We start from the raw sequence: 23,853 nt of genomic DNA, 5'->3' as shown, positions 1-23,853 counted from the left end.
CCACTGCAGATGTGAATGCCCTTACGGCCATGAAGCCAAAGTCAATTAAGAGGAGGGGGATGAGATTTAATTAAGGTGCGGATGATGATACGACCCTGTGTCAGTGCATCTAGGTTGTAGTAACAACAGATTTCCAAGTTTTGGCATGCATCTCTTCTTGCGGAGTTTCATTATTCCGGTTTTTCTTGGAATGATTAATGAGTCGATGTGAAATTTGCAATCACCACCTGTTTATTGTAGATTACGAGCTGCCTATTAATTGTCCAACAGTATAGAAGCACCAATAGTGGGTGGAAGGGGGGTTGTCAGTTTTCTGGGCTTTCACATGCATAGTCTACATTTACAGACTCCATAAGACACTGTCCTTCATGTTTAGATAAGTCTCCCCCCCCCCCCCCACCCCTGCTTCATGGGATGTTATAGAAGACAGGCGATACCTTAGCATTTTTTTCAAAGACATATTTCTGAAGATCTCCTGCTGTATCACAGGTTTTGATTGGCAAGTTTTACAAGGGTTTTTTTTTTGCATCTAGATTATACTTCTTTTGCTGATGAATGTCAGCCAAGATTTTGTCAATGTAAGTGATATGTGTGACAGAAGGAAAATATTAAAACAAATTGCTTGTCAATAGAAACCATATTCTTCTATTGCTCCGCCCCCAAAGAAAAGATTAAAAAAAGAAAAAAATGTTATACTGCCAATTTAAGGTCTTAACTCTGTACTTTTCCTTTCAACTTTAGAGGAAAGCCAAAACTATTTCCTATAATTCGTCAAATTTTCTCAGTCCTATATACACTTATACTCTCCGTAGATTTTGGGTTTATACTCAGTCCAAGTCTTTTGCTTCTGTGTTTTTCAGGTTTCCATTCAATCATGTATACTTCCAAAAATCTGGGCCGCAGTTGTGTCAATTGGCACAGGAAACAGAGCATTGTACACACTGTCTGAAATCCCAGGCAAGAGTGCTCCTTAGAAACCGTACAGAATTTGCTCTCAAAGTTGTCTATGGTTAATGCCCTTTTTGATTTGTAGTGACTTCACATAAGAATGACAGTAATTGCAAAGCATGATGGTGCTTATTTTCAGTTATGTCCCGCCTTAATATTTGCTGTCTTGAAGGTAGGCTACTACTATTCATAGACAGTGCCATCAAACCATGATCGCCAGTTCGTCACCGATCAGTCTGCTCAACAGGTGCGTGGTCAAAGTCTTGAGTAAGATGATGAGCTTCCTGTATTAACCAAACCGACCGATTGTCACGACTCCCTGCCAACCGCCTAGCCCATCAAAAAAAAAAAAATTGACAAAAACTGGCACAAAAGTTTGTGTATAGGGATTTTGACTGATTATGAGGCATAATTACTCCTCTGCTCCCCTACCCCCCCCCCCACACACACAATTCTTGCTCCCTCTCTTTCTGATTATCACGCAAAGCAGTTTCTACTCGTTGTTGCTCCAGATCTAGCATTTTTTGCCTTGTGGAAACTTTACAGAACCATTTGAATGCCTGTGATCTGTCTGAGGGATGTAAAGATTCGGGCAAACCACAACTTCCATGCGACCTCGTTTTCATCCAGGCTCGCTCAGGCCAAGGGAAGTGGACACAGGAGCTTTTACTCAGAGGCAAACTGTTGATTTCTGTCGACCCTCTTCACTTGGGGGGAGGGGGGTTGGGAGAGGAGGGAAACGAGCGAGAATGAAAAGGCCTGGTTAGCAGAGAACTCTCCGGTGGCCATTCCCACAAGAACGCGGCGGCCGTGACTCGCTGCGTTTCAACTTCAGCTGGCGAAATTGGTAGTAGCAACGGGAGATGCGTAAGGTCGATAGCGAACTCACTGCTGGAGGAGGCTTGGGTATTAACGTTTGCAGAGTCCACGGAGAGGGCTGGGAATTAACGCGGAATGGAAAGTCATTGGCAACAAGGGGTGCATGTCACAGATAGCTTCAACTAACAAACTGTTTTATTTGTTTACTTTGTGTGATTTATTTACAAACTGGATCTTTGTAAACATTTCTCATCCTTGCGGAGTTGCAAAGTTGTTTTGGTGGCTACCCTAGAAGTAAACTAGATCAAGGTAGTGAGCACACTGGCAGCGGACCTGAAGGCCAAGTAAAGGGAGAATGTGAGAGGTTTTGCACCTACCAGCAACTTTACCGGCAGCTACCGTGTCAAGAAACACAATGTGAGACGTTCCACTGGTAGTCAGGGCATTGGAAGGACTAATGAGCTCTCTTTCACACCAATTTGCTGGATCGTGAGGATTTTGCAGGAGAGTTTTGTTTGAAAAGAAGCATTTGGTCTTCACAGGATTCAGTGAGTCGAATTGACAACGGCATGGATGAATGCTACCTGTATTTTTAAGGTCATAATGTCTCCTGCCCATGCATTAGCCACGTGTCTGTGGTTGCTCCCAGTGTGAATGAACCCTGTTACAAATGTTTTCAGTTGGGAGTGTGAACAGCCAATGTGTTGGCTTGAAATGAGTCCCAATGCATCTGCTTCATGAAACTCGTCACGTTGCATAAGAAGGATTCACTTTTCTTTGTAGACAGTCGTTTCCTTGAAGCGGAAGTCAGTCCGTGCATCCTTTTTTCATGCAACATCATTTGATTCATCTACAATATTCCATAATTAGTATGGAATACTATTTCTAGTGAGTGAAATATAGCCAAAGTCCGGAGGGAGAAACACCATCATGTGTCTTTGTTAAAGCACAGAGATTTTGCCAAGTGAGATTGCTCTATTTTTACAGCAGTTTCATCTCTTTTGAAGGGGGGGGACTATGTGTGTTTGTTCATCGAGTCCTGTTTCATCGTCCGCAGCAGAAGCTTGTTGTGAAAGCATAGAAGGACAGTCTCCCCTCACTTATTAGAGAGAAAATCCACACAATCACTTGGATATATTTGATGGAAAAGGACAAACTGTTGGCAAGGAGGTTGTGTAACAGTAGGGTGCTATGAATGGGCAGTGTAAAGGAATTTACTCGGAATACATGCAAGGAACTCTAGAGGAATACGACCAGTCACGATTCTCCGGAGAAATTTGTAATTTTATTGACGATGTAAATTTTACAAGTATGGAATCTGCTCGTCAGATGTGCATCAACACATATTCTTCACGTTTAGAAATGAGCAGTAATTGCCCCTAGAGTGAATAAACTTCAGAGAGAAGGGAATATATCTATCATACATCTGCCAACATGGATGTCCTACACAGCAGAATGTACAATATGAATGACTGTGAGCCATCGGCCAACACGACCAAGTACACCGTGTGGGTACCTCCAGCCTCTTTTCATGTGAGTTCTATCAAAGCTGTCTTAGAACAAGAAAAAAAAACCCTCTGTAAAGATGTGGTGGAGGCACGTTTTGGGAGCAGGAATGTTTACTGATGATTTGTAATGTCAACAGTGACCCCTATCCTTAAAGGACAAGTTCACCTTCATAAACATAAGGATTGAGAGAATGCAGCAATATTAGTAGAACACATCAGTAAAAGTTTGAGGAAAATTGGACAATCGATGCATAAGTTATGAATTTTTAAAATTTTTGTGTTGGAACTGCTGGACGAGGAGACTACTACTGCTTGTGATGTCATATGAGTACAACAGTATAAAGAAAATGTAAAGAAAATTCAACATATTTTCATTTTTTTCGCATAATAAAAGAGCAATTGGCTTGCCTCTTTCTAATGGTAGGGGGAATGATATAACCCATAACATATGTCGGTAACGAGTCAAGGGAATGTGTACTTTTTTCAAAAGATGAAATTTTGTGAAATTCTCTTTATATTTCCCTTATATTGTTGTACGCATGTGACATCGTACACTGCAGTAGTCTTATCATCCAGCGGTTACTGCACAAAAACTTCAAAAATTCATAACTTTTTCCGATTTTCCTCAAACTTTCAATGATGTGTTCTACTAATATTGCTACATTTTCTCAATCCTTATGTTTATGAAGGTGAACTTGTCCTTTAAAAAAAACTAAATAAAATAAAAAATGATGGTGATAATACTACTACTACTACTACTAATAATAATAATAATAGTAATAATAATAATGATGATAATGCTAATAAAAATAAGAAGAAGAATTGTTATTATAATTATTATTATTATTATTGTAATTATTTTTATTATCATTATTATCATCATTATTATTTTTTTTTTAAAGATGAGAGGTATTACCTTGAATAATTCATTACCATAACTGATTTGGGCCTGTAATAGTTCCTCATTAATCCTCTCACTGCCATTATTACAAATTGCTAAAGCAGTGTGTACAAACAAGTTGTTGGTAGGATCATCAGGGTTAAACTGGACACATGCACCTGTCGTAGGAAAAACCAGTAAAAGGCTAACATCCTACCACCCCCCCCCCCACAACACACACACACACACACACAACACACACATGCATACTCATGTGGATTAGGGCGATGGATTTTAGCAGCCACCTGTTAAATCTCGTACCCCACCGATTGCATCCCACTACATACATCATCATACAACCTTGACCTTGTTTGCTTTCTTTCTTTCATATCAAGCAAACAGCTTAAAATGTTGCTATCCTACCTCTCCAGAAATATCATTTTTCCCCAAATCTGTGTATGCTAAATACAGGCTGTGATTAAATGTGTGACTAATGTAGCACGATAAGTATTATGCCGAGTGACGTCTGGTTCATGCTTCTGTAACCCAATTAAGTGATCTCCCCCTTATCCATATCATGTTTGAGTCACACTTTTGTGATCCTTTGATTTTTCTCCGGCTAATCTTTCTGCATTCTCGGAATTCTCTCTCGGCTCTCCCTTTCTTTTTGTATGTTTTCATTTTCAATTTCAATTTATTTCATGTTTTGTATGCCATTGATTTTTTCACTTGTTGCTTTCGTTTTTGTATTTTTGTGTGTGTGTGTGTGTGTGTTTTTACATCACTTTCATCTATCTTATAGTGTTCTTTTCTCTTGAGTTTAACCCGTTGAGGACGAGTCCCGAGTATACTGAGGCAGGTGTCTGTGGGAAATGGCGCGTTCTAGCAAAATCAGTCCATCCTCAATGGGTTAATAATTCTATTTCTTGTCACCTCCCATAGCAACTCAGATCCATTTCTATAGAATGAATAAATAATATCTCTGTTATAGATATTGTTCACTCTTTCTCTGTGCACATAGGTAGTGCTAGACATTTATTTTGTCCTTACATATCTTATTACAAAGAATCCACGGATAAAACTTCTGTGCAATTATTCTACTTCCTCAAGAAAGGCTTTTTGATGGGAATATGGTTTCAAGACCAATATTGTGATGACTCTATGTACAGAAATCTCCACAGTTTGTATAACAGTTCCAAATCAAAATACTGCATACTGTATTATAAGACTAGTGATAATAGAAGTTTTTGCTTGCTTGTTTTTTGTTTTGTTTTGTTTTGTTTTTAAAAAAATTCTGGTGATACAGGATGATCGAAACTTTGATCTTGGTCAAAATTGTTTTGTTTTTTTTTTTTTTAGTTTTTCTAAACACATGAATACATTGATGCTAGTTTATGATTGGGGGAAAATAGTATTTTGCCATGAATATTTTGGTACTTTTCCAAACAAAATTAGTTTTAAGGTGCCATATGCTGTGTCATATTAAGAGTGCCATATTTTCTGAGTCCATCCTCTGCTCACATTTATTATTTGCCAAGCCGATGATTGTCACTCTAGATGACACATTTGTATTTTATATCGTAGTCATGTCACCGCCTGAGTTGAATGTTCTTGGCATGGAAGGACAGACAAGATACAATGAACAAAAACATTTCATCACAGGGAGACAGAGAGATTGAGAATGGGGGAAAATAGTTCCTTGGCAGCCTGACAAGTCCTGACGTTTATCATTTTTCCAGATTGTATCCTTTCGTTGCGGTGTCAGATCTTGTCAATTGGTGATACAAACACAGTTTTTGGCTCAAAAGGTGTTTTGGGGCTGGCAATATGAAAGAGGATTACTTTGCATCACTCAGAAGTGACATTTTGCATTAAAGATCATCATACTTATCCTCATTTCCCAGTATACCATTTTTATGGCAGATTATTTTTGTGGGTATGATATTAATTAAGGGAATCAGGAGTTGTCAGATACTATCGCAGGCGGTTAAATTCTCAATCGGGTACACGAGTATCACACTGCTTGCGTGCGATGAAGATATACAAGCGTAGGTTTGCATGTGCACATACACAGTACGCTAGGCAGCTGTGTGCAGCTGCTGCCTGCCCATGTTGTTGTGTATCATCAGGGAGGTGTCTCACCTCCCTGGTATCATACATTTATAGGTCTCATATTTAGGACTTGCATAACTGGAGGGTAATATTTTGGGGAGTTGTTAGGTTTGTGAAAATAAACCCCTGCAACATATTCAGCATCTACAGTATTTTTAAGGGCAGGGTAGAACTAGGGGATGGTCTCCCCCCACCCCTCTGTCTAGAGTTTGTTGACTCAAGTAACTTGAAAGGAGTTATGCTGTGCACATAGCAACATTTGTTTCATGATCACACTGTAACTCTATTTGATGAATTTAATCCGTTGAGGATGGACTGATTGTGCTACAACACGCATTTCTCATAGACATATGCCCGAGTATATACTCGGGATTCGTCCTCAATGGGTTAATTAGAGACCCTTCCATATCCAAAGACGATGAAAAGATGTCAGTGTGACAGCCTGAAATTGACTTCAAAAGAATGAAAGAAAACTCTTTAATCTCCGTCCTGCTAACAAAGAGCAAGTAAAGTGTACTCCCAACTTTCTGATACCGAACACAGTCAAGGTGGAAATTAGATTAAACTTGACATGGCCTTACAGAATTACCAGATATTTCTTGAGTAAGATATGCATTTGGTTTGTTTGTTTTTTCTGTGTGTGTGTGTTCAATTGAATTGACCTTTGTTTTTAATCATATTGACCTCTGAAACAGGCCAGTTTGATAATGTATTCAAATAGTTTGTTTCTTTTTTCTTTCCTCGTGAGGACTGTTACACATTACAAAGTCATCATGGCATTATTAGTAAAACGTGCTCCCCCCCCCCCCAAACACACACACAGACAAGTAAACACGCAAAAACATACACTTAAAAGGACTCACACATACACACAAGCACACGCTCAACAAGTGGCCCATTTCTCGGCACAATCGTTCGTTCATGTAGCAAATTTCGAGCCTGTGGCGATTGACACAACTTAGGTCACTGCCTGTGCGTGAGACAGTGTGTCTGCACGCATTAATTCTATTTTCCATCGTGATTACGAGGTAGTGAGTAATAAAGGGGACAGGATGACATGACTTTGTCAATAGGAGACTGTGATTTTAATCTCCATTATCATGTCCCCTAACAGAGAAACTTCAGTTATATTGGAATTGTAAACCTTAAAGGTACTGTTAACCTTTGGGAGCAGTGATTCAAAAAAAAAATGTTTTAGTTGTCACATTTCATGCATATGTGTAGGTCACTTGTATCACAAAACATCGTACCATGTAAAATTTTGCAATAAAGCTTACTATATAAAGACATGTTTCTATTTTTCTCACTAAACCATAACTTTAGATGGTTTAATTAAGAAACATTCTTATCGTAACTATGGTTCACATTTTGCATATTTAACATTACTTGACATAGATTATAATGATTCAAATTTTTACATTGGTTGTTGCTATCCCTAACTCACATTTTAGAACTATTTTGAAGCACTAAAGCTAGGGTTTTCTTTCATCTGCAAATGGTAAATAATTCCATTCAAGCAAAAACTTGCTTGAATAGAAATGGACAAAATCACTCAATGAGTGGAGAAGTTTGAAGCATTTGAATGTCAGTGCATGAGCCGTTGTGATATGCTGGAAAACAGCTCATGGTAGCCACATTTACACATGAGGGTTATTGGTTTTTGCATAAAGAAAAAAAAAATTGTCTGGCTTCAAATGAAGAGATGACCCCAGGCACCCGAGTGTGCGAATCTGGTGTGGCAAATTGCATTCTTGGGTTACAAAAACAAACCACAGTTTTTGCATTGCGTTGCAAAAATTTGATTTCAAAAAACTTGATTTCAGTGCATGTAAATTCAGCTATTTTTTTTTTTTTTTTTACATATTTCCCAGGGACTCTGTGTCAGGCTTAATTTTGATTATATCTGATTGTTTACCTACATGATTATAGAAAATGAAATTGAAAAAAATTGAAAATTCAATGGTTATTTCTGTAAAGTTGTGTAATTTGATAGTTTTGTGCATTCATCACCTGTCCTTCAAGAGCAAATTGCAGTTTGCCTGTTTGCGAGAGCATGGATTGGAGCAAAGTCCAAATATGGGTAGAAATGGGAGGGGAATTTGAACGAGTGGGCTTATCAGAGCAGGCACAGGCAGATGAATACTGCTAATTGAGTTGAAACGCAAATGAAATGTTATACACCTATTACATACTAGTCATGGTCGTGTCGTTTATATCAATGCTGTAAAAATAAGGGGAGCAAAGAATAAGAGAGAGTTTAGGAGGAAATCAAAAGTCCAAACCAATCCCGATTAGAGTAATTGATAAGGATTCCCTCGCTTCCGGCGTTGACGGTAGCAGTACTGCCGCGGATGGATAGCAGGGCATGCATGGTGTTGCTTAGCAACCACCATAGCCATGGCAACAGATGGATGTGCGTCCAGACCAGTAAAGGCCGTCCTGATGACTTCACACACACACAAACACACACACACACACACGCAGAGTCCTTCAATTGATACAGTCACCCAAAAATACCTAAGCAGACGCTGTTATACTTTAAATAGAAGATCAATTTCAGTTATCGTAAGAATTTGTTGACCGAGTTGTATGATCATGTTCAAATGCATGGAAAAAAATATATATAAACACTGCAGCGTACTAGAAGTTTTGAGAATTTTGCTGACACTATCAAAGAGATCTAGGTGAAAATTGTAAATATCACCATATTTAGTAAAATGATTTTTGATGATTCAATTTTATAGTCCTGTGAAAAGAACATTCAAGTGTAGCAAATTCAGCACTCAAAAGTTTTATCTTATTGTGTGGTATTCATGTTGCACTTTTGTAGTTGTATAGTCATTGAAAAATGCAAACATTAGAGAATGTTTGTCCAAACTTGGTGCAAATGTGCATATTTAGTCTTCTTTTGTAAAGCTTACTAAGTGTATTCATCTCTTGCAAACTTTTGATGGAGAATTTCAGTTTCAGTGGCAATTTCTACATCATCTCCTGGACCACCTAGTATGAAGGGGTACTGCAAATGATTTGTGGTATCATGCTGTTTCCAGGTCTATGTTTGCCAAACTCTTTCAGGTGACTTTGCAGAACCTGGGGTCTGTTGCATGGAAGTCGTATGAGAGACTTTTTGCTCTTAAGACACACTCATGAGAGACTTTATGAAATAAATTTTACTTCTTTTCGTAGCTACAAAGAAGCAACTTTAGCCATTCTGAGATTTTTATGTAAAGACTTTCATGTGATGACTTCATGAAATGGACCCCTGGACTGGCATAGGTCTATACTGTAATATGTGTACTCAATGAGTCATTAAAAGTTAGCATGCACTTAGAGGTTTGTTTGTCCTAGACATCCTGTACACATTTGCACATGGGGGGCTGCTATGTTGGTTGACTCTCATGGAGGGATATTGATAAGACCCACTTCTGTGGAGGCCCCAATACCGGGTCCTCATCGTTAAAAAGTTCCCATAGTTTTCCAATGCCGCCCCATGATTGGGGAACCAGCACCCAAATGGATCGGCCAGAATTATGCAATAGTTCCTTCCTGGACACAGGATCATGAGTTGTTCGGAAGGTTGTTTTTTTTTTTTTTTTCTTTTCTTTTTTTTTTTTTTTAAGAAAAGTTCCACACTATCTTCATGTTGACCTTTACATCAAAACAGAGTCAAATCAGATGAATGGTGAAATCAAATACTGTCACATGTGTATAGTTGTTGTACGCCTAGATGTGATCCGTTCATGGGAGTTAGACATGAGCTTGATTTTTTTTTTTAGTATCAACTATCATTAGATTCTAATGCAGTGTGTATCAGAGTTACATTTGTGCATGGAAGCCTTTCATCTTCCTCTTCATGAAAGAAAGGATAAACACAAGAACCAAGATTGCTATCAGTAAAGTTGGAGTCTAGTAGCTTACTGCTAGTGACTCTGGCCAAACAGCAGAAGGAGACATTCAAATTTACCACTCGTATGGTGTCGCTAGCTCTGTTCAAGCATGATTGATGGGTAGGCCTACTGCAAAGCCAGACATGCTTTTGTGCATTTTGATTTTGCAAATTTTGCAAGAGCCAAAAATTGCTAAATTAAAATGCACACCAAGGTTCTTATAAATCTACATTAAATGCATTGAATGCCCCCAAAATTTCATGCCAAAAAAAAATATCTTGCTTTGCAGAAACCAGAAAGAATCCACATCTCCTGTCCTCACTCTGAAATTCAAAACTGCAGAAATCGCAAAGTCTTCCTCAGTTGTGTGTAGGGATGATACATACTTCTAATAGCATGATTGTAATTCAGCATTGGTAATTACATCTCACAACCTGTGTGAAAACGATCTGATTCTCATCATGAATTTCATGTCCAGAAAAAAAAAAGGTTATTACAGCAATGACGATTCTGAGGCAGATAAAAGTAGTCATGATTGTAACAACAATGAATTGCAAACATAGGTGATGCTGACTTTGATTATGATATTGTGATAATAATTATTGTAGGCCTATCTACTGCAGTAGAGCACTTCCGGATTAGCAAGGACATATGAACAGGCTTCTTAGATCGGTTACACACGAGAGAAAATTCGTAACTTGAATCATCATTGTAATGATGATTGCAATTCGTCTTTAGAATTATCGGATCCTTACACACGCTCGCTCGAAAACTGTGATTAGAATTCGAATTCTCGAGCGAAGGCGTTACGTAATCCTTGGTGACTTGTCAATCAAAACAATGCGTCAATCAAAACAGCGCGTATTATCTACAGAAGTGCTTGAAAGGTCACGTAAGCTCCACCCCTCAAAAGATGTTTTGTAGGTCAAGCATTACACACGCAAATTTCGCACCGTAATTTAAGTGAAACTTCACTGGAATTCACCTCCGGACTAGAATTTGAATTCGTGATTGTGATTAGCATTCGTGATTCTAATTTGCTTCCACACGTGCTAAAAATTCGTCAGTAGAATTATTTTTCACTGGAATCATCATTCAAATGACGAATTTTTGACCGTGTGTAACCGCTCTTACACACATACACAAAAAACAAAGAAAACTAGCACCGGAAGAAATAACAACATTTGAAGAGTTTGTTTGCAAAAACCGATAAGTCCATATTTGCCAAATGGAGATATTTGCGATTAAAGGTCAAGAAAAATAAAGAGAATAATAAGAAAATGTTTGCTTCTTTTGACCATAACTTCAAAAATATACCTTTATATGTAATGACCACTATATCATTTAAAAGGTATTATTTTGTACTTTATGACAGAGACCGTACTTCAAAATCTTCAAAAATGGACTTATCGGTTTTTGCAAACAAACCCTTCATTTGTTCCAGTCTTGCTTGATAGATAATAGGGACCTATATCAGAGCTGCCAACTAGTAATGATTTTAAGTAATTTCTACTGAAATTGGAGAATACTTCTGTAGGTTACAAGCAAACTACTGATTTTAGAAATCATTGTCTGTGTTATATTCTATTACACTGTTAAGGATTACTGATTTTCACTCAAAAAAAGGGTGCAAATTACTGATTTTCAGCCATCAAAGTACTGAAAGGCATTTACAAAAGTTGGCAACTGTGCTATATGCTGAGTGATGTTATGCCTCCATTTTGCATAATCCTATTACCATGTTACACGGTAGATCCTGATGCACAAGTGTATTGAAATTGGTATTCCCCTATCAAAATACAAGGAAGAAATCAACAACACTGATCAATTTCACAGAGAGTAACGCGTGATTAATACCATTCATGTCCTTCGGTGAATTGCCACAAAGCATGTTTCCGTGAAATAGAGTGCGTTAGTGGTTGTAGTCCATGTTTAGCCTTTCTTTAAAGGGAAACATGTAAGGGAAACGCAGCAGTGTTAGACCTTCGTAGAGTAAATTGATCTAACCCTGTTCATGTTTGCTTATATCCAAGGTTATCATGTTTTTTTTCAACCAAACTCATACACGTCTCCTTCTTTTTCTGTCTCTCTTTCCATGATCAAGTTTCATTAAAGTAATTTTCTTCCTGTTTGTCCGATGATGTATTCACAGAATGATTCTCTCTCTCTCTCTCTCTCTCTCTCTCTCTAAATTATGTTTCAAATAGATATTTTATATTATGTTTGACTGATAATGTGCTTGCAAAATATGTTTTCTGTCTCCTTTCTCAACCAAATGTACCATTTTCTGCCTTTTCTACACATACAAGTATTTGTTGATTGTTCATTGTTTGCTCTCTGCTTTGTTTTTGTTTTGTTTGTTTTTTCCCTGGGGGTGGGATGAGGCTTGGGCTGTGGGTTTGTATGAATATCATAATGTCAATGCAATTTGTAATTGTTTTTCAGCCTTGAATTGTTTACATAGAAGTTTATCCTATACCTCAATACAAAGCAGTATCCATGCATGAATGGGAATTTGTGAGATAAATAAGAGCTGACAAAGAGATTCACCTTTGCAAGGTGGCCCATATCTAGAATATTATGCACTACAATGAGCTAATTGTGTTTTGGCTCGCAAGTAAATATATGTTAGAATTTTAGGTAATGCAATTTAGGTTGTTGATTGCATTTTCATATTGTGTAATTGAATTGGTCTTTCATGCACGAAATAGCCCATGTTCACCGCCGCCCTTCTATCATATTTCAGCCTGGGAAACAAACGTGCAGATTTTGTAGCAGAAAATATGTGGTGTGTTACAGTGATTTTAGCCTTATATCTGCAAGGTGCAAACATTAAATGTACAGTCAATGAGTGTTCCAGGAAGTGTGCATTATCTGTTTTATGAAATATTAATTGTCCTTGTATGTTTTGTTGTTGTTGTTTTTTTTCTGTGCAGAATATGCAAACAAGTGAACTGATAGTAACAGACCATGTGTTGACCCATGAGGAACTCAATGAACTCAGGATGAGTAACAACTGGGAGGACAGCCTCAAGCGGACCCAGAAAATCATTCAGGTGAGCGTTGAACCCCCAACCTGCCTGTCCAAGAGGGCAGGTGCCAGAGCTAACCCCATTTTACGTCTACTCCAAGTTGCAGGTTGCACATTTTTCCCTACACTCCCCATCTAGCTATTGAGATATCAATTTTCTGTCAATATCTAGTAAATCATGAGTGGAGCACACATGCAAAATGTATTATTCTTACTTCAGACGAAGAACAAGTCGAACAGAAAAATGCAGACTGTTGAATTGTTGTGTACGAATGGAATAGAGTGGTGCTCAACACATAGATCACACAGATGTTGATTTGTCTTATTCCATAAATTTGTACAAATCCTAACTTTTTAGATGTGTCCATTTCCCCCCCCCCCCAAAGAAAAAAAAAAAAAAATCACTTATCTACTACTTTGCCAATTTTTCTACTTTCATACAAAGCAATAAAAAAAATCAGGATAGACTTTTCCTGTAAACTTCAGTGATAAAGTCATTACCCTTCTGGGAGTGTAACCAGGAGGAGTCATAGGATTTGACTTGCCCATGTTTGGTTCCATGTGCACTCTGTTTGCCTTGAACTTGACGTTTAGCGTGACCTCTCTGTGAACTTGGTTGTAACATCCATTTCCAGGCCAGCCTAGAGTAGAGTGTATTGTGTTTCTAAAGGGTTTCACATTTTTGCGCTTTGCCACTGCCGCTGATGTTACTACCAGTTGCAGCGGCAGAGAGCACAGGTACTTCCGGTCCCTATCAACGAGGGGCGACACTCGCTGCTGAATGATTGGACAGCACGAGTGTTTAGATGAAAGATCCTGCATAAATGTATAATACACCGGTCGTGGTTACTGCAAGAAGCCTTATGAGTCATACGCATTCACCTTGCAACATGTGCTTACGCACTCGTCCCCCAAGGTCTTAGATTAGCTCGGTAGACTTTGGATAAAACTTGGCAACAATCTCAGCTCTGTGAAGTGCATCTCCTACCCAATTTTCAAGTTGACCTTTTTAGAAGCAGATGGGACAATGTACGCTAGCAGGGCCACACTCCAGCAATCACTTTTAAAGTCATTCTCGGCCCTCATCTGCAAGTCATGATTGAAATTTGTGGTCATTGTGGTCAACCTTTAGCTTAATTACAAGTACAGTTGAACCTCTATTATCCGGCCTCCCTTTATCCGGATCTCTCTATTATCCGGACGCAATCTCGCCGTGATTTTTTTTTATCTTTTTTTAATAATTACGGGAGGAAACACACATGAATTACATATACTTGATACATTTCTCAATAATTATTTAGGTAAATCATCCCAAGAATTTATAAAAGAAAATGATTTCCGCTTGCAAACATGAACCTCTATTTTGGGGTCTGTTACTGAGTGTAACAATGAAAAGGTCGCAGTATACACATTACTATATGTGGTACTACAATGGGCTACATCAGTACATGTGTATGTGTATGTACCATAGAGCTCTATTATACGGTATGTACATGTATAAAGCATTGAGTCTCCCGTATCCGGCCAAATCCCTTATCCAGATGAGCCCCGGTCCCGACTTGTCCGGATACGAGAGGTTCAACTGTAGTTTCCATTCTATTTCTCTAGAGTCATTGAGAAGATTCAAATCTTCATCTAGATTGACCACCATGTTCTATATGCTAGTAATGTTTTATTGCGCATCCAAGCGTGATATCATGCATCATTCTATTTGGTTATATCTGATACTTTTTCATTGAGAAATATGAAAATAAACTGAAATGAAAAAATGAAATGATATCATGCCCTTGCCATTTAACAAAATCAAATAGAGCTTGGTAAATCTTGAAGTTTGTGTGAGATAGTTTCAGCAGCACATATAGCCAGGATGAATCAGCCTTGTCAACAGCATCAACAACAAAATTATTTTTTGAAAAGAGAATTTTAATCTGTTGCCTAGAACATATCACTTTTGTTGTTGTAATATCATATCTCTATCATTCTTTCCTGTGAGATTGTGTATTTGAAGAGTTTGAATGGAAAATATATATATATACATCCCATTTTGATCAATTTGAGTAAGACATTTGAAATTTAAGCTACTGGAAAACAAGGAAAATAATCATAATGTACATGATAGTTTTACTGATGTATTCATGAATAATTATTGATAGGTTAAGGCCGTGTCACACCATTCCGGGCAAGCTACGCGGGCTTGTGGCGAGGAGATAGTTTCCAGCACGTAGAAGATTTTCAGCGGGAGAACGAGAATGTTTGCAGTTTTCATTCATGCCTTGTCATACCGTATGGGGGAACTTCTGCGGCTTGACTTGCGGGGAAACAAATTTACTCCCCGGAGCTCTCCGCAGTTGGTCCGCACCTGACAGTATCTAGCGCGTAGTTGCCCGGAGGTGCTCACGCAAGTCCGATTTAACCGCAGCCAAGTTTTGAGCATGACCAAAACTTTTTCCGGGTGAGTCGCAGGAATGCCCGTAGAGGTCCACGCAGAACGCCAGTAGGAGACCCTTAGCGGCAGTACTTCCCAGGCAATTCCCACACAGGTACTTCGCAGTCCCGTATGCAGCCAAGATAATGAAATTCTGTGAGATTTCAGCCATTCCATTAGAGGAATTCCTTCACTGAGTTGTTAGCCCCCACGCGACTGGTACAAAGGTCACACAGTATACTCGCAAGTATAACGCGTCCAGCAAGTAAGACACATGCGCTGACTCGCACAAATCCTTTTCCGCCCTCAGGAATGTCCGGTATGCTAGAAAATCCCTACACGTAACAAGCCCGAGTAGCTTGCCCGGAAAGGTGTGACAGGGCCTAAACACGGTTGCGGGTAAAATAAAATGCGTGCGCCCCTCCGGGCGACTGCTTTTGAGATACATGCTAGGTACTGTCATGTGCGGATCATCTACGGGAACCTCCGGGTAGTCAAAATTGTTCTTTGCAAGTCGCACGCAAGGCTGGTGTGACACGGCCATAATGAGTGCAGTATCATTGAAAGGGTTTCATTTCTCTTTGTCATGATGACCCTACTTTAAAAAAAAAGAGAAGAAACTGATGTGTATCTGTTTTTTAATGTAGAAATTGATAGAAAAAGAGATGTGAGATTTGGCAAGTAGGACGGCTATGAGTGGACCTGCCAGATCTGTCTGGTGTGACTTGAACCCTAGTACCTCCTGTTCTGGGCCCTCAGACGTAAACCAGCGGGCCACATCTCTCAGTGGGTAAACCGCACTGTCTGATTCACGGCAGTGATTCCCTGTGAATAATGAATGCTAAATGCAGCGGGCTGCCCCGACAAGGTGATCAGACTTGAAAAAGTATTTTGCTGCTCCTTTGCCAAGATCAAACTCATAGAGTGCAAAGTCAATGGGCTGGCAATTAAACAGAGGAGCCGACAAAAATTATCCAAGGCCATCAATGAACAATTTCATGGCTTTGCTACCCACTTTGCCAAATTTTTGACTGTCATCTCAACTGCATGAGTAATGACTTAAAGCAAGTTTAATAGGCAGCAGAGATTACAGTTGTTTGCTAATTTTTTAAGTTTGCCTTTTGTTCGGGATTGAGTTTGTTTTGTTGTTTTTTAATGTTTTCTACTCATGTTTATATTTGTATTTTCTGCAGAAGGAATTGAAAAAAAAAGGATATTGTATTTTTAATGTCATGTTCCATTCAGAAATAAATATTGATGTGTATAAAAGTTTTCCTGAAACAAGTATTAGCTGGTACACTTTGTATATCTGTTATGGGAGGAGGTAGTATATCTTGCCCAAATTTTAGCAGGATTTCTCATCTTGACAACAGTAAGTAGTGGTAATATTTTGTTCCGTTTGGGCATTCTGTGACTGTAATTTAAAGGACAAGTTCACCTTCATTAACATAAGGATTGAGAGAATGCAGCAATATTAGTAGAACGCATCAGTGAAAGTTTGAGGAAAATTTGACAATCGATGCAAAAGTTATGAATTTTTAAAACTTTTGTGTTGGAACTGCTGGATGAGGAGACTTCTAAGGCCCGTGATGTCATATGAGTACAACAGTGTAAAGAAAATGTAAAGAAAATTCAACATATTTTCACTTTTTTCGTATAATAAGAGAGCACTTGACTTGCCTCTTTCTAAAGGCAATGGGAATAATATTACCCATAACATATGTCAGTAACGAGTCAAGGGAATGTGTACTTTTTTTCAAAAGATGAAATTTTGTGAAATTCTCTTTATATTTTCCTTATATTGTTGTACGCATGTGACATCATACACTGCAGTAGTCTTCTCATGCAGCGGTGACTGCACAAAAACTTCAAAAATTCATAACTTTTGAACGGATTGTCCGATTTTCCTCAAACTTTCAATGATGTGTTCTACTAATATTGCTACATTCTGTCAATCCTTATGTTAATGAAGGTGAACTTGTCCTTTAAAGGTTAAGAAAATTAAAAAAAAAAAAAAAAAAAAAACCTTTGTAGGTTGGTGGAGGTAAACTTGAAGATGGCTTTAGGCAGAGCACAGCGGAGAACAATATTGAGAAAACCACATCTTCCCCCATCCCCAATTCATCAATCAATGATTTTCTAGTAGTAAATCCTCTATGTGTATGCCAAATTTCTGTATTGAAAGTTGAGAGTGAATTCATGATAATTTCCAAGTATCACTACAAACATTTGACTCTCAAATATACTGTTTAGAGGTGTACAAATGAAAATATGTATAAATATACCTAAAAATGTATAGATATGAAGAGTTTGAATGCAAAAATGGATATATCCATTTTTGTCAACTTGAAATACTTGAGATTGATGCTGCCAAAAAACAAAGAAAGCAGTTAAAATCTATGTGATAATTTTGATTACATAATATCTTCCCTTTCCTCTGATCATTTACCTTCTGAATTTCGGCAGATGATAGACAAAACATTAGACTACAAAATTCTGTCAAAAGTTAAAGTCGATGGTCTTGACCGATTTTGATGATCTGACTTCAAACTCGATTTTCTCGGCTCAGCCGTCAGCGACGTTCGGATCCTTTTGACGTGACGGGTCACAGATTATCATTTTCTGCTCTCCTAACCCTCCTGTATCTCTCGTCCCCTGCCAATATTAAATTCAGGATGGGTCTCTGGAGCTGTCGGAGACGGGACGGGCACTCAAGGTCCAGTCAGAGCGCCCTCACCTGGTCAGTCTGGGTGGAAGTCGAATCAGCACAGCAGTGACTCTCTTACCTCTGCCAGAAGGTGAATATTTCTCCTGTTTTTCTCCAGAGTCTTTATAAATTTGAAGTTTTTAGTGTTTTTTATCAAGGGGAAATATAAACAAAAACGCCATGAAATATATACAATAGTATCATGCCTTTGATACGTATACAGTGCACTCCTGTTAAAACGAACATGGGTATAATTAAATTCCGGTTACAACAAAATAGAAATTCAGGCCACAACCTTATCCTCTCTATATGTTTTCTAATTGTTTATTAGTTCGGTTATAGCGAAATTTCGATATAATGAAAGAAAACTGCCAGTCCCGAGGACTTCGCTATAACGGGAGTCCACTGTAACTCATCATGCAATTTCCAGTATAATATCAACATCACTCACATTTGCTTACAGATGTTGCCTATATCACTGCATTTAAAAGTGACAACTCCTCTTTTTTTTATGAGAAAAAAAAATCAGCTGTAGAGGAAGACATTAGTTTTGATTATTTCCTCTATCAGTTTTGAGTTGTGAATATTCACACCTAGGTTGGATCCTTGGACACTTCCGTCAAGGTTTCAATTTCATAGATAAGAAGATTTACAAGACTCGATGGAAAGTAAATGCAAAATTCTTCTCTTTGCATCCCTAGTGGTCTAGCTGATAGGTGAAAGAATATATTTCCTGGAATTAATCCTCCAGAACTGCTCAAGGTTTTCGTAATCAATAGCTCGCGCTGTATGTGGTGAGTATCAGCTTGACTGTTTATCAGCAATTCACAGTCTTTAAAGGTATGATATAGTATTGGTTGAGATGAGGATTCAGCTTTTAATTTTTTGCTTGACACTTAAAACACTACTCATGAAATATTAAAGTGACTGTACAGTACTGGTTGGGGAGGGGATTCATGTTTTGAACATTCCTAAGTGAGATAATGAGAAACCTCTCATGAAATATGAAAGAGCATGTAATCTTAAATAGGATTCAACATTTATTTGATGAAAATTGGTTTTCAAATGGCCGAGATATCCAAAAAAGTGATAATAATAAAAGGCGACATGCCACGCGTTTTATTAGGATCTCTTTGTTTCACCTTGTTTTTTGATATCTCAGACATTTCAAAACCGATTTTCATCAAATAAACTTTTGATACCCCTTAGAATTGCATGTTCTTTGACATCTCATAGAGTGGTTTCTGAATATCTCGCAAACGTTAACAGCTAAATCCTCACCTTGACCAGAACTGTACACACCCTTTAAAGAACATAAATTTATAAAAGGAATTCCAAATGTATTTGATGAAAATCGGTTTTGAAATGGCAGAGATATCCAAATGAAAAGTAAAACAAAGCAGTCCTAGTAAAAGTTGGGACCCACCTTTTATTAGAATTGCTTTGTTTTGGATTTCTCAGCCATTTCAAAATCACTTTTCATCGAATGAACTTTAGGTTCCTCTTAGAAGTATATTTCATAAGATGTTTCTCACTATCTCGCTAAAAAGTTAGAAACCTGAAGCCCAATCTCAACCAAAATTGTATCATCTCTTTAAGTTTAAATCCATGCCTTGATCAAATTTTTCTTCAGACAGAGTAACACCAAACAAAGAAAATACTACAGGTGTCATTGCAGTCAGACCTATAACAAGAAAGTTTTGGAATTTTAACCCATTGAGGACGAGTTCCGAGTATACTCGGGCAGGTGTCTATGGGAAATGCATGTTGTAGCAAAATCAGCCCGTCCTCAGTAGGTTAGAGACCCAAGCGAGAATATTGAATCAATCTCCATTCGCTGCCCATCTGGGTACATTCCCAAACCACAGTTAGTCCAGGCCTGCTAGAAAAGAATTGCCCATCAGCAAATATGTACATTGAATTGTATGCTGGTCAGTAACATTTGGCTCCATTTGAGGTTTTTGGCTGCAAGCGTACGCGAGGTTTTTATTTTCGCGAATCAGGTGCTATTTGCGAAATTAAAGACATGCAAGAATATTGACTCTGATCCTGATCAGAATGTGCCGTACGCGTGTACACTTCTCCGTTCAGAACAGGACTCCACGATCCCGAATTTAACCACTCGCGAAATTGTAGGGAATTCCCAATTAGTGAAAATTTAGACTCGCAAAATATATGGCGTGTACAGTACTCACACAGAGATGAGTGCATGATAAAGCCGTACACTATTCGATTCGGGGATTCTCAAATATATCCGAGTTGGGCCGGCCTTCCTATTTTGCAGGGTACTGTGAAAGTGGAAATTTTCGTGGTGTTGACATTTTCACGCATTTCGCGCAACCAGCAACTAGCGTAAAAATTAATGCACTCAAATTTTTGCTTGCTCTATGTTCCAGTAGTTCGTGTCTTGATTCCGCGGAATTGAAAAAACACGAAACTGATCTTACCCGGCACAGCGCAAAAAAAAAAAAAGAAATTACTCGCGCAAAAATATCCACTACTACAGTATCCCCATTCTACCAGGTCATGAATTTGCATATATTTTTTTTTCATGAGACAGCGATAGTATGTAGACACATCTACAAATTGTAGATTGCCAACATGAGGTAATGATGCCAAACCCTCACAAGTTTCCTACTGACCTACATACCAATCTGTTGTAAATTTCCTGTTTTGACACAAAATAAGAAGAAAACCCAGTACCCTCCACATCTAATGCTTGATGTGCAATAATGACTTAGCACTGATTGCAGTTAATAGTTGGAAGGGTCGTAGTTGCTACATTATTGACCAAAAGTAATGATAGTGCTGCTCACAAGCCCAAACGATGAGGTTAGAAATGATACAATAAGGGTTATAGTTTCTAAATTATAGACCAAAAGCAGTGATATTATTGCATGCAAACCCAAAGAGTTAAGTTAGAAATGATACAGTGTTGATGTTTACTGTTACTTGTATAACTTGAGAAGTAAAGCAAAAATATTTTGGACATACTAGTAGATACCTATGAACTAAAAATATACTTCTGTGAGAAATTGAACTATGATAAATCAGAGTCAGCATTTAGGGGATTGATGTGTGTGAAAAATGTACAGGGTATCTCTAGGTCCTCTCCCCCCCCCCCCAAAAAAAAAAAAAAAAAAAAGATAGAAGAACAAGAATGAAATTGCCATCCCGCAGAGCACAAGTCGCTCGGCTGAGGATGCGAGGCGTTCCCGCATCGCATCCCGCTGAGAGGAGATATTGCAGCTGACACGCTCTACCAGTGGATTCCTGATGGGTCATCTTCCTATTTCACACAGAATTCATCACCCCTTTAGCCTACCGATATCTAGTCAAGTTTTGCTGTTACCACTTTCGACACTATAGGGCAAATAAAGCAGCATTCAGCCAGCTGAAGTATGATAAAATTCTGCAAATGCTTTATTTCCTTGAAGGTCATGCCCATAAAGGCACTCCCACATTCAAAAATTATGAAACTGAGCATTGAACCACAATGATAATAATTCTTCTCTTGACATAAGACTGTAGAGTCCATGCTATTATCATAACATCCTGGAATATCAAAAAGGGGTTATTTTTACTCTCAATCAAACATAACATCTTTGCAATATTAGACACTTGTCTCTATTTGATTGTTTGTTCTCCTAAATGTGACTCAAATAAGGTTTTTCTCGTTTTAGTAAGTACCAATGAAATGACTTATAGGAGCTGTCGGGGCACCTATTTGCCATAATATTGATAGAAATTAACAAACCTGTTTGTAATTCTGTGAAAATGAAATAGAAGTTCTTATCAGATGTATTCAATATTCATTTCAGTTCATTTGATTTCATTTAATTTCCATATTTAAAAAAAAAAACACACACAATTATTACAGTCATGTTATGAATAAGTCGTGATATAAATATGTTCATTGTGGGGGACCAATTAAAGCCTAATGCCTTATGAAAAAAGGCCCCAAAGTAAATATAAGACTTTCACAACTTCTGTTTGCGTTTGTTACATACTCAAAAAGATGCATCACTTCGCTGATCCCTCGCATTTATCCCCAAGTTGAATTAACCTTCGGGTTTATGCCAGGTTCCAGTGTGTACGTGTGTGTCACACACAAACACACTGCTATAGCTTCTGACCATTCGAGCATTGAGAATTTAGGGTTTCTGGGACGAACACTGAACTAGGGCTTTCTATAGCTCATTTGGTAGAGCACTGGGCTAGCATCCGGAGGTCTCGGGTTCAAATCCCGATGGAATCCCATTTTCTTTGCTCAATTTTCCACTAACTTAAAATGGGGGAACAACATATATAGAATACAAATGGTGCTATTTACTGACAATGCATCTAAAGTTATTTCTAAACTGATGCAATGACTTGAAGTTTTTAGTCACCCCAAAAAGTATTTTACAGGATGGAACCTTGATAAAAAAATTGCTGAAAGGCTAATTCAGTTCGGTTGTTGAATAAACACTTTCCAAAATAGCAGTTTCATCTTCAATATATTATTGTTAATAGCATGCAACTTTTGGACTGATTCTATAACAAATCGCTGGCACGTTGCAGATTTGCAGACCTACGTGTAAATGCACTAGCAGTTGTGGACCCACCAGTGTATGGTAGCAGTCAATAGCAAAGTGAATGCCAACATTACTTCCTTTTTCTTCTGTGCCAAGAGGGCAGGGTATATTGATTTCCTGTATTTCCGGGATTGACTAAGCTGACTTTTGCACACGCTTAATGTTTATATTTTCCTGTTTAGATGGTTCTGTTTGGCCAGGGGGTTTCAGTGGTGCCAGAGAAATTGAGGATTTGGCTGCAATTTTTGCGATGAGTGAAATCTGTGTTTTCATACTCACTACGTTTGTGTGCTGGAGTGCTGATTTGATATCAAAATGAAAATTTGGCAATTCACAGGTTGATTAGATGAAGTTGTTTGTTTGCTACCTGTCAGAATTTTGAAAATTCAGTGATGACATCTGACCAAAAATCTATAGCCTTGCATGATAACATTTATTCCCTATTTTTGGCATTATGGATTTTTCAAGATGCCAAAGTATTATTACCATTTCCACTTTCACAGTACTTCAAAGTACTGTAACCATCTTTTTTAGTTTTGTTACCATTAGTAGTACGAGCTGATCTCTTAGAAGAAAAATTATGAGCGGTGGCCACAGTGTTAGATAGTTTTATATAATTATTGATAATGATTAGTCAATTATCATATTTGATACAATGGTAATAATGTATGGTACACAAGTATCTGGTTTGTTTTGTACTTCATCGTATACAAAATAATTTGTACATCTGAATCATGAATCGGTCAATTTTGAAAGGTATTTCCGATGTTCAACTCTTCATTTGCTATATTGCGTCATTGTGTAAGATAATTTTAGCTCATATCAAGAAACCCTGCGTGTTAGTCTAAAAATTCAGTCTTGACTGTGACCTGTGGTTTCTTCACATAATTTATCATAAACCATTTACAAAGATAGTCTGAGGATACCAAGACTATCCATGCCACGCCTCCCTGTTTTCT

The 23,853-nt window shown here is 38.1% G+C and overlaps 1 protein-coding gene across 1 annotated transcript in view; it reads left to right on the top strand.

Annotated features, from left to right (window-relative positions):
- Positions 1–23,853, top strand: part of LOC140229940 (pleckstrin homology-like domain family B member 1) — a 204,233-nt gene that overhangs the window by 118,224 nt on the left and 62,156 nt on the right. The window contains exons 3-4 of the mRNA XM_072310141.1: positions 13,091–13,210; positions 18,285–18,408. Coding sequence (XP_072166242.1) covers positions 13,094–13,210; positions 18,285–18,408 — 241 coding nt within the window. The 5' untranslated portion in view covers positions 13,091–13,093. The remainder of the gene's footprint in view (positions 1–13,090; positions 13,211–18,284; positions 18,409–23,853) is intronic.

This window comes from Diadema setosum, chromosome 6 (genome assembly GCF_964275005.1).
Source record: "Diadema setosum chromosome 6, eeDiaSeto1, whole genome shotgun sequence".
Classification (NCBI taxonomy): Eukaryota; Metazoa; Echinodermata; class Echinoidea; order Diadematoida; family Diadematidae; genus Diadema; species Diadema setosum.
Note: the sequence above shows the minus strand (reverse complement) of the source record. Positions and strands in the feature narration are given on the sequence as shown.